The sequence below is a fragment of the Lutra lutra genome, chromosome 11 (assembly GCF_902655055.1).
Source record: "Lutra lutra chromosome 11, mLutLut1.2, whole genome shotgun sequence".
NCBI lineage: Eukaryota > Metazoa > Chordata > Mammalia > Carnivora > Mustelidae > Lutra > Lutra lutra.
In genome coordinates, this window is record NC_062288.1 from 88,497,714 (window position 1) to 88,510,242 (window position 12,529).

Sequence of the window (12,529 nt, forward strand, 5' to 3'; positions counted from 1 at the left end):
GCAAAGCCATCCAAGTGTCGGCCAAATCAAAGGAAACTGATACTTGACATTACAAGCTGGCATGGCCTTTTATACTGGCTGGGGACACAGCCCAGCCCAGTGTGGAGTTTCTGGCCTCCTCCTTTCTGCTCTCAGCCCTGAACTTGCCTTCAGCTTGAAAGGGCTAATTAAAGCCCAAAGAAAAATCAAAAGCTTGTTATCTGGTTCCATGACTCCCAGCCCTGGCATTAGCCTGTCTTGCAAAGCTGTCGTCCCTCTGTTCTCTCCAAGGCCACCATGAGGCCTTAGGACCTGCAGCTCTGCAGACTTCCATGATGAACTTTGCTTTTTGTATTGTGGCAGAGAGCAAGGGCGGGACAAACACCTGCCCGTGGGCAGCCAGGCTGATCCCTGCAGCTGATTCTACTCCCAAAAGCCTCACCTGAAAAGACAGAATTTGAGCAAGTTTCCAACAGAAAAGCAATGACAGAAAAAAAATAGCCAACCCATCTGATCGCAAAAGAACTAGCTGGTTCATAAGCACACAGCATAGACTTGCATTTTTTAACTTTGGGAGTGTGTGTGTGTGTGTGTGTGTGTGTGCGTGCTAGCGGGAGTATTTACTGTGTGTGTGCATACACATGTGGGTAGGTGTGTGCGTGTGCACGCATGTGTGCAAGTGGGATTTCCCTCAAGAAGCAAGGGAGAGGTTCCTCAATTGCTACGTCTGCCAAAATTAGTGACCTTGGGTGATTCATTTCCCTTGCTGGACCTCAGAATGAAGGCACAGTCCAGGGTTCTCTAGGGGCCCTCCCCATGCCAGCTTCCTAATGTATCCCCCCCAGGGAGCCATGCTCGAATGTGTATCATACACACACACAGCATAGTGCCAGGCCTGTCCCTTAGACCCTACATTTGGGAGAAGTCCATGGCCCCCAAGTTCACAAACCTGTCTCCTTGATTCTACTGAGTGGATCAGTCACTGCCCCAAACCAAAGGTTCCCAAACATATGACACCCGCTAGGGCTCAGCAGCTGCATTGGAGTCCCCTCTGCTCTCTGGCCTGGCCAAGACTGTCAACTGATTGCTTCCTCTCTGGCCCATGGTGCCTCTCCCATTCCCTCTGACACTAGGGGTCTCTGGCTTCATGGGATCTCCAAAAAGAAATGCATCTTTTAGTTTCAGCCCAGGTACCTGGAAAACTCACCACTGGAAAACAGCCTGAGCCTAAATGTTAAGGCCCTGAAGACCAACGTTGCTGAGTCCCTTCCTTCTCCTCCATCTCCCCTACCTCACCCCCTGCCCCGGAGTCCCAGTGCCCATAGGAATGACCTCCCCACAAGCTGCCCAGGAGCCAGTGTCCTCTGAGATGTGTTTGGCAAGTAGCTATACTTCATGAAGGGAAACTTAGACTCTTAAAGTCAATCAAGATACACTTTCCCGGGGCACCTGCGTGGCTCAGTGGGTTAAACCTCTGCCGTCGGCTCAGGTCACGATCCGAGAGTCCTGGGATCAAGCCCCGCATCAGGCTCTCTGCTCAGCAGGGAGCCTGCTTCCCCTCCCCCCTCTCTCTGCCTGCCTCTCTGCCTACTTGTGATCTCTCTCTCTCTCTGTCAAGTAAATAAATAAAATCTTAAAAAAAAAAAGATACATTTCTCTAATGTGGCATTCCACCGAAGTTGGACTGGCCTTCAAGAATCACATACTTCTACCTGTGTGTGAATTCTCCTTTCTTCTGTCTACATTAAGATCACAGGATAGATTTTTCTCAAATGAGGTTCATGATTTCTTAAGTGAATGATAAACGGGGAAAGGAAGGGGACACGGGTATAGAAGATGCTCATAAGCGAGCCTCTAAGTTCCTGGAATCATTTTCAAGATGAACAGAAGTCCGGCCACAGCAAGCCGGGCCACAATCTGCTGCACCTGTGGCTGCCCAGCAAGGCCCTGGGAAGGCCTCCTAAACCCACCCTCCATTCCCCACCTCTTTTCGGTTTCCTTCAGCATTTCTGTCACCCAGCACTGTTTCAAGGCTGCTTGGCATGTCTCTTGCCTGGAACCGAGCACACAGAAAATGCTTCAGAAATGCAGTCTTCTAAGTAAGTTCTGCATCCACCCCTATATGCACTGGACTCCCACCCTACTTCTGCTCTCATTTTGCCCTTTCCTAAAGATACTCAAGGAACTAAATCATAATGCTCCTGAAGTTCTAGATCTATGCCAAATGTAGAATGCCTGGCTCCATTATTCCCACTAGTGGTTTCACTCCAAGCTCCCAGGGAAGCGATTTGCAGGCACAGTCAGTAGGAAGGATGGGTCCATGTCTCGTACCAGAGGACACGATAATCTGGCCTTAACAAAGCCCGATGCATATAACTATAGAACAGAATGCCCCCTTATCCAAGCATGTTCCCCTATAACCACACGCCAACATGGAATAAAGTGCCCAGATGGGAAATTTACCTTTCAGCTCTACCTCCAACCCTGATAAGCTCAGCGTCAGAGACACAACACAACACATTTGAGCCGGCCCTGATCTGAGTCCAATGAGACCCAGAGATGGGATGTGCTTGTCTCACTTGCAAACTGGGATGGGTGATTCCCATCCCATGGAAGCCACAGGCTAGGGTCCCCCTGCCACACCCTGCCCTTCCACCCCATGGGCCCTCCCCTGACTCACCGCACTGCTGCAGGGAATGTCCTTCACCTTGAGCCAGGCTAGGTCCAGCGTACCCTCCCCCCGATAGCAGGACTGCAGCCGCTCCTTAATGCGATCATTGATCTGCTTCAAGATGAAGATGCACAGGGCCGACTCGTCCAGGGATTTCATTTTCCGCTTCTGGCCCTTGGAGAAGACAGTGAAGAGGAGGTCATCCTCTGGACGGACTCCGAGGGTCCGGGCGAGCACGGCGCCGGCTTTGGACAGGTAGGCGGCCTGCAGCAGGCGGTACTCTACCCCACCGCGCTCACAGCCGATGGGCACCTCCACATAGGAGTTGAAGGCCGTGTCCTCCTTGCAGAGCCTCACAAGCTTGGAGGTATAGACCTGTTCCTTGGTGGTAGAGCCTGGTGGAGACACCATCTCAGGCTGGAGGGTCAAAAAGTAGACAAAATTGCCACTGCTGAAGCCATAGACATAGTAGATATCAAAGTCGGGGATGACAGTGAAGGTATCCGAAGGGATCTTAATCATCGAGGCCACAAATTCATCGTGGAAGACATAAGCAAACATGCCGTCTGCCTCCGAGTTCTTGGTCAGCTTCCGGCTGGAGATGGTAGGGAAGTACTCCGGCTTTCCATCCACTGCCGTGGCGATAAAGAGCTTGTCGTCCAGGTTGCTGTAGGAGACGATCACTCCAAAGACGGAGCCGCTCTCGTTGACTCCCGACAGGTAGTGTTCCTTCTTGTGGAAGGGCTCCCCCAGCTTGAAGAGGTCCTCAAGCCTGAGAAGCTTGCAGATGCCTTGGTAAAGGCTCCCACAGGCAATGAGCCTGTTCTCCTTGTAGTCTATCAGGAGCATCTTGTTGACATTGTTGGTGGTGGTCAGTGGTTCGTTACACGTCTGGACGATGCGGGGTGGGTAACACTTGGGGTTGTCCTCATCCGGCCCTGTCTGGTGGGTCACCAAGACCTTCAGGTCACTGGAGAGCTTGTAGATCCGGTTGACAGCCCCCAAGTAAATGTGCCCTGTCCTCTCGTCCACCACCAGGTGGTTGAAACCCTCGGCTGGCTCCCCACGGAATGTGACAAAAGACCGCTTCGGGGACGGTGGTGGGGGTTGTCGGGGGAGCAGAGTAGAGGAGCCCATCCCCACCATCAAGAGATGGGAGAGAAGGCAAGTCCAGTTCCAAGGCATGGCTTTCATTTCAGAAATGGGTCCTTGCGGCACAGCAGCACTCGGCACAAGGGTCCCCTCGGAGGGCCAGGACTCAGGAGGAGAGGCTCCCTGCAGGGCAAAGCAAGGATGTGATATTGGACAACAATGATAGCGGCTCAGTTCCCCCCACAGCTGGTGCGGCTCTACCCGGAAAGCCCTCTGCTCGTGCGGAGACAGAGAACTGCCACAGAGATGTTGAAGGCCTAGGGACTCTGCTGCCACATGTGCGGGGGACAGCCAGGGCTGGGTGGCAGGAGGGCAACCTCGACAATAACAATAATGGTAATAACCATGATCATGGTGATGACAATGATGACAATAACCACTCGCTACCCGATACCTGGCTTTGGAACAATCACTGTCCAGCACCTTCCAGAGACCATCTCGTTCCATCGTACAAACCCTTCAGTGCTGGGGACTCTTCCAGCTGCCCCTCCAAATCTGCTACCTGCCCTTCTCTGTACCTTGGAGGCTGACCTGGGTGGACTGTGCGTGCACAGGCTGCCTGCCCTCAGGCCAGGTGTGGTGCTCACAGCCGGGAGGGTCAGCAGAAAGCCGGAGGGGAGGGGACAGGAGGATGGGGGTGGGCTGCCTCACTGGCTGCCACCCTCACCCCCAGATCTCAGTGACCCTAGGCATGCCTCCCCACGCCGCCTCTGTCTCCAGGTTCTGTGAACCACCTCCTGCCCCCTACCACTTGGTCCTAGAGGAGGTAACGGGGCTCACAGTTCCTACCCCCAAATACCGCTCTGCCTTTTAAGGAGCCACACCTTTAGGAACTCTTTGTGAAGATTTCCTATATTAACCTTTGCACAAATAACCTGATTTGCATGTGGCATCTCCTGCTGGCACCAAGTCCTCTGAAGTCAGCAGTACGGCTGTCCCCAGCCTGCAGCTTAAGGAAGTTATACAACTTGCAGAGCTATAAGGGGGAGACGTGGATTCAAACCCGGGTGTGCAAGTTGACAGTAGGTTCTCATTCTTCACCGCTAATCCATCTCCGTTCACCCCAGCCTGGAGCGGTGGGGACGGACACCAGCTGTGTTCACACACAGCACAATAGTTCAGAAAGCCCTTTCCTGGGGGCTGTCTCCTACAGCCCCAGCCCTCTGGGTCTACACCTACACTTCTCCTTTGCACCTGCCCACTGCCAAGTAGTGCACAGGGCTGATCCTTGATCCCTCTGTGGTGATTGGGTCCTCTGGGTACACTGCCCAGCTCTGAGCCCTGATGTCATTTTAATGAAGCAGACCTTGGCTGCCTCTCCTACTGGGGCCTCTTGTGAGAGGTTTTCATTACAGGGAGAGAACCAACTGTTTAATTAGTTGTCCCATAAATGAATGAATGAATGAATGAATGAATGAATGAATAACTCCCCTTGAGACAAAACAGCTCTTGGTCCTAACAGTCTCATTCATTTCTATTCAAAGGATGGCTTCCTAGTTCTTCCAGTTTGAGAGAACTAAGGGCAGGAATGGCCTACATCTTATTTGGGGGCATCTCAGCTTTGCTAAATTTCTCTCATTTACCCCCACATCCTCGATAATGAGGTGGTGGGAAGAGGTAGACCACAGAGCAAGAGAACCCCCCACCACCACCCCAACCACAGGGAGAGTCCACGTTTTCATGAAGGCCAAGAGAAGAAAGGAGAAAGCCAAGACTCGATGTCAGCTGAAATCCTGACAGAAAGCCCAGGTCCTCTCAAAGGCACACCAGAGGAGGGAGACTGGTTGCCTAGCCACAGCCCAGAACAGTCGTACCAGCCTGGGGCCTGTGTTCACTCCCCACGTGACAGATGTCAGCAGAGGGCACAGTCGGAACGTGCAAAATGCTGCGGGATCTCAGGACAGCCAAGGCTGCAGGGACCCTCCAAGAACTCGGGGGGTCCGCTCAGGTAGATGCCACCAGAACCCGACTTGCGCGGATAGCGGGCTGCTATGTGACAGATGGTAGAATGTTCCCATGAGGAACGCTGACTTCCAGCCTGGGGTGAGGGAGCAAGGAGAAGGCTGTGGGATGGCTGTGAACTAAGTGGGGACACGCGGAGCCAGAAGAGAAGGGCCTCCTTGGGGAGGGGTCAGAGTCGCAAAAGCCTGTCAGATGGCGCACACCAGGGACAGTCTGTCTGGAGCACAAGGTCAGGTAGGAGACAGGGCTGAAAGAGAAGCCCCAAGCCTCGTCAGGACATCCGTGCGAGCTGGAGACTATAAACTGCGGGGTATTGAGAAGGGGCACTTATGGGAAAAGAGCAGAGGCCCCCAGAGAGGGGCCCCTGTCCTTCCACTGATTCAGCCTCTGCAGGAGCACTGGAGTTTGGGGCTGAGGGCCGTGGGCTCCGTGGGGGCAGGAAGGCCTGTCGTGCTCGCTGGTGAATCCACAGTGCCAAGCTCACACCCGACATACAGCCGAGACTCAAGACCTGTTTTCTCCTGGGCAGAGAGAGGCACGGAGGAACGTCATCTGCCGTACCAGGCCCCAGGCCTGCATGCTGACCCCCTTGCCTGATCAGCACAGCCGGGCGCTGGGCTCGGAGTGGTTTCACCTGCTTCCCTGGTGAGGAGCCTTAGCTCTGGATTGGGATAATAAGTGGAAGGGTTGGGGCTGAAACCCAGGTCTGTATCAAACCACAAAATCCATAGTCTTTCTAGAAACACACAATTCTAGAGTCCAGAATACAGAGCACACAGAAGCCCTTTTCAATCCATGTAAGTCCCCAAAGAGAAAAACCCCGGGAAAGCTCTGTAGGAGGAAGTCAAGCCCCTGGGACCCACAGAGCATAACCTGGCAGATAATATCCATCCCTCGGGCACCACTATTCACCTCTCAAAATGTTCGTGATGGAAAGCACCTGGCCCAGGGCCTCCGGGCAGGCGAGCAGCAAGTACTTAGCAAACGATAGTTGTTGTTCTTGTTGACAAGACTGAAATGAGATGAACAGGGTTGGGATTATGATAACAAGATGGTACCTGATGGCACCATCTCAGCTGGAGAGATGAGGACTCGGGATGGCTCATCTTGAGCTGCCTGTGCCAATCCAAGTATCAGAGAAGAATCTAGAAGTCTTTCATCGGGAAGAGACAATCCAGGGTAAAGAGTTCCAATCCGTGATTTTAAAGACAAGGAATCTGTGATCCAGGGAAGTTAAATGAATTTGCAGAAGGTCACATAGTGAGTTGAAGAAGGGGGCGGTGTGAAGCTCGGGTCTCTGGACTCCCTGTCCAGTGCTCTTTCCACCACCTGCAGCCTGTCCTCCAACTTTGTCTGAACCCATTTCAGCACCTGCTCCCTGGCCTTTGTCTAGAGGAGCGTGCTCTTTGGATGCCATATGTTCTTCTGGCTAACAGAGGTCTCAGAACGTTGCTGCCAACAACCAAATTCCAGCAGGGCTGGTAATCCTCATTCCAGACAGGCAGGTGCTGCCCGGGGCTCAGCCACCAGCTCTCTGGAGGGAACCTGCTGCAGTCCCTGTACAGGAACCTGCCAGGCACGGCAGGGGGGGAGGCAGGGGGGAGTGTGCCTGCCATGCCCCCACCCTAACTGTCCACACTCACAGACCCACACACCAATCAACAGTTCTCCAGTTCATAAGAAGCCAGGCAAGGAAGCCTGTAATTATGAATTTTCTGAGCAGAAAGGTGCCGGGGCTCTTTCTCCATATTCTATTAGACAGTGAAATGAGACACAGTTATGCATCTCAAACACTTATCACCCTCATCTGGGGATGGTGAAATTACTGCGCCCAGAGAGGGGGGCACCCACAGAAAACAATAACATGTGATGGGAATAACCAGCCTCATATTTTACACAATACGGGAGGACTGATTAGGAAACACGTAACAGAGAAATGGAAAAGAAAAGGAACAAGTAAGGGTGTGGGCTCCAGCTTGTCTGGGCTGAGTGTGACCCAACCGAAACGCCCCCTGCCCCCAGCTCTAAGATTCACAAGTGGGCAGAGCTGCGGGCCCTCTGCCCCCCAGGGCTGCCTGAGGCAGCTCTGTCCCCGCGGGCTGGCCTGCCTGGGCAGCTCCATTCCAGAACATCTGTCCTCGTAAGGTGGTGACCCAAGTTAGGAAACCCTGCTCCCAATTCTAGGTCCTGCCTATGACGTCTTGTCTGGGGGCATCAATTAGCTGGTTTTAAAAGTATTGGAGGTAGCACCAGTCCATCTCTGATCCTTGAAGGCAAGTGACATGACTGAGTCACCCCAAGATCGGCCCAAAGACCTCGCTGAACTAGCGGAGTGGGCAAGGGGCAGAAGGCTGGAGAACTGAAAGTCTCGGCACTGAACCCAAACATACCACACTTTTCCCTTCTTTGAAATCATATTTTAATTCTGAATGATCTCAGGGGAGTTGGGACTCATTTTTAGAAGCCGATCATCATTTTGATTAAAGAAATTGGGACTGTCTTTGTTTTATGTGGCAAGTGTTGAAGAGCTCAAACTCATTTTCATGAAATAGCACCAGCCTTTCAGATACCTGAGTGGTAGAGAAGAAAGTTATTATAGACTAGTTTAAAATGGCAATTACCTCATGAAATTACTTTAGAGTTTACAAGACGTTTTCATATACATCACCTTGTTCTGATTTTAGTATTCATGACAACCCTGTTAGGTAGAAGAAATATTTGTAAGTGTGTCTCTTTTACAAATAAGGAAACTGAGGCACAAAGAGGTACAGGTGCAGGCTGAGGTAGACCAAAGTCATGCTGGGACTTAGAAAGACCTTTGCTATGGGATGATAGAGCATTCTGAAGATTTATTCTGGGATGGTGTTTCAAAAGACCATCTCTACAACATACCGTGAATCCAGAAACCAACTGAGTGGGTCCCACGTGCTTTTTTATGAAATAAAATAGAGAAAAATAAGACTATGTCACATTGAGGAAGGATAACCACGATTTAGCGTGACTTTTATTTGAGCCATATATGTGTATGCTTTGAGTGTGATGTAAATGTATTTCTTAACGTTAGCCATTGTGATGGTTAATTTTATATGTTAACTTGGCTGGCCAATGGTGCCCAGACATGTGGGAAAAACATTATTCTGGATGTCTCCATGAGGATGTTTTCAGATGAAATTAATATTTAAATCAGTGGACTTGGGGTGAAAGACTCCCCCGCCCCCCGCATAAAGTGGCCATCCAAAGAGCTGAAGACTGACCTCCCCGAGCAAGAAGGAATTCTGCCAGCAGACAGCCTTTGGCTTTCTGCTGAGTCTGCAGTCTGTGGGCCCACATGGCTCTCCTCTGAGTCCCTAGTTTGTGGGCCTACTCTTACAGATTTTAGACTTGGAGCCTTGGACCCTCCACAATTGTATAATGTGATTCCTTAAAGGCAATCTCTTTCTCTACACACACACACACACACACACACACACACACAATTTCTGTTTCTTTGGATAACACTGACTCATATAGTCATGATCAGGAAAATCTTTGAAAGACACTATTAGAGATAGGGGACACTTTTTATTCTGGTACCATTCATTTACCCTCTAGGGATTCACCTCTTCATCCTCTCTCAGCCCAAAAGCTTCTGAGCGAATGGCATCGACTCCTGGTTCAAGGGAGAGCACATGACTTGGGTCCAAACCAATCAGGACAGAGCTGCTGGAGGGGTGGGTGCGGGGGGGTAATGTCCCAGTGATTGGTTCAGGGATGGATACCTGGTAAGGTCAGAATCTCTGAGAGGCCACAGGCTTCGGATGAGAGTGCTGAGGAAAAAGTTCTAGGTCTTCCATTAGATGTGACTTTGGAGAAGCATTCACCTGAGAACTGTGAGCACCATCCTATAACCATGGGGGTGGGAGGTGGGGAGGGGAGCCTGAAGAGAATGAGCCCAAAGCACTGAGGAGAGCAGAGCTGAGCAAGAGAATGGAAATTACTGAATCCCAGATCCTGGTGACATCACACAGATGTCTAGATCAAGTGTGCTGAAACCAGCTCTATGCTTACACTTTCCAGTTACATGAGCCAAAAATTCCCCTTCTGCATAAGCCAGTGGGGGTTCTGGAATTTGTTAAAGAAAGAATCCTAACCCATTCACAGAAAAATCCAGACTTCCAGCTAAAAGACTAAAGTGTCTCTCCCCCCTTCCTCTCTAATAGACTATCCTTTCACAGGGGAAAGGAAGCATGCCAAAGAGTTCTCCACGTCCTGCTGGCCACAGAGATAACCTAGAATTCTGCAAACAGTGGCACTTTATTTCAGGTAAGATTTGGGTGTGTGACGGTGTTTGTATGTGTATTTGTGTGCTGACTTTCAGAATCCAACACAGTGCTCCTCTGTCTGCTGGGTGTTTGCTTTGAGGGCAGCGCTGGCAGGTCCCATGGTGAGACCCCATGGTGACTGTCCTAGCCTCTGTATCCAGAAGTGGATACGTGGTTTATACTCCCTGGGATCCCCACCCCTCAACCCTCCCTCACCTAGGATCACATCTCTGAAGAAGCCATCTCTAGCCTTGTGTCTGGTGTAGGATGCGCCTGTGATATGGTAGTAGATGAACCAGTGCCCCCCAGAGTCTCACACTGTACAAACTGTGCTGTATTTGTCCACTGATGCTGTCCCTCCCTAAAATGTGAGCTTCTAGAAGCCAGAAATTTATCTTTTACCATGATTCTCTCCGCTTCCAATATCAGAGCCTGATACACAGGTATGTAATAATAGGTATGTAATACCTGATAATAGGTATATAATAAATGTTTGAGAACACATGAATGAATGGATGAATAAGTAAGCGATTGATGAACGAATGAATGACCACTCCCCTGCCATGTGTCTGCGCTGGCATCTGGGACCACCTACAGCGGAAGTCAGAGCAAACCTGGGTGCTGGGCCCTTTGTTCCAACAGTGACCAAACTCAAAATGCTAGTTTTGCTCTGCTCTGATCCAGCGCTTCCAACTACTTAAAATACTCAGTTTTGTCTGCTTCAAGCATGACTTCAAGTGCATCAAGGAAACTGTCTCTTTTATCCAGGATCTACAATGAGAGCTTTCAGTCTACCCGCTGGAATATCGTAGCAAGTTGCCTTGAGTCCCCAAATTAGTCTTTGAGAACCATCACTTACTCAGCCGAGAAAATCAGCACAGACCTTGTTGAGGACAGGGAGCAAACTTGCATTGAGGAAAACTTAGACGAGGTAGAAGACACAGTTGCTAGAATCAGCGTGTATTCTTTCATCCAGCCAATGAATGTTAATTGAGCAAGTACTATGCAAGGGGTTCCGAGCTGGCTGCAAGGGGTTCAGACACTAAAGCAGAAGACAGTACCAAGCAGAAGACAGTACCCCCTTGGGACACCTGGGTGGCTCAGTCGGTTAAGCATCGGACTCATGATTTTGGCTCAGGTCATGATCTCAGAGTCATGGGATTGGGCTCCACATGGGGCTCACCCCCATGCTCATTCTCTCTCTCTTTCTCTCTCTCTCTAATAAATAAATAAATCTTTAAAAAAGAAGAAGAAGAAGACCTGCCCTCTGGTGACTAACAGTCTCCTATAGGACCCTCCAGCTGTCCCCCTTTGAGGTCATCTCCAGTCACTGGTAAGCTCTGCAGAGCTCCATTGGCCAACCCCTGCTAGGAAACTCATTTCCCCTAGCCTCCTCTTCAGTGCCACACTAGACATGATTCATCTCTTGTCCAGGCAAGGCTGGAGGACAGGAAGCTAATGAACCACCAAAAATGGGTGCTTCCCCATCCATGCACCTGACGGTGTGAGGCTGTTGGTAAGAGGTGGCCACAAGCTATGGCCCACCTTTCCCAGCCTCTACATTTTCACACAGTATCCAGGTGTGGCCCTGTGAAGAGTGAAGAAATGTCCTGGCTTCATCTATACATCAAAACAGGTAGGAAATAGATAGGACTTCCCTACAGAGCCTTTCACTAGTGGGTTAAAGAAGATTCTGAGGTTCTATAGGAGGATGGAGCCCAGAGATGGAAGGACCCACACACGAAGGCAAGAGAGAAACCATTACTGGAACAAGGTTCTGAAAAGGTGGATATGTGTGTGACAGCAGTTGGCAACACCCTAACACAGGCAGAACTAGCCAGCATTATCACACCTGGGATTCACAGCCCAGGCTGGGCACTGGGGTGGGAGCTCTGATCCTTGTAGTACATGAGGCTGCCCCTAGAGGGCACCCCCTTTAGGTGCCAGCCACCCCCTCCTTGTTCCCAAAGCCAGATTGCAAGTAGCTGTGCCTAGATGGGTAAGAGATGACCATGCCAATGTCTGTAAGGCAGAAAATTCTTCACGTTACTCAGTGGTTCTTTCAAAGTTTGAGGGCTAGGGAGGTGCTATGTGTGTGTGCAGCTGAGGGCAGGGAGGGGGACTGGGGAACACAGCCCGGGTCTCCTTCCTATTTAATTCAAGAAACACTAGATATCCAAATTAGCAAAACAGACAAATGCCTTTTTTAGATTCCTACTCTAGTTTGTAATCTATGCGCTCAGAAGAACATCCTCAGTAAGTAACCAGTATTTTTTTCCTGCCTGCTTTCTCACATTAGACTCTTGGTTTCTAGAAGTGGGAGGCATGGACTGTTACTTTATTTTTCTGAAGAATTATGATTTGCGTGTGACATCTGTGGTCTGGTCATGCAGTGGCTGCCCCCAAAGGCTGTGATGGGGGCACAGCCCCCCCCCCAGGGTTTCCTGCTGCCCCTCCTTCTCAC

At 50.7% G+C, this 12,529-nt stretch overlaps 1 protein-coding gene across 1 annotated transcript in view; it reads right to left on the reverse strand.

Moving 5' to 3' along the window:
* The window catches only part of PLXNA4 (plexin A4), a 591,498-nt gene that overhangs the window by 358,844 nt on the left and 220,125 nt on the right, over positions 1–12,529 (reverse strand). The window contains 1 exon segment of the mRNA XM_047695300.1: positions 2,660–3,925. Coding sequence (XP_047551256.1) covers positions 2,660–3,925 — 1,266 coding nt within the window.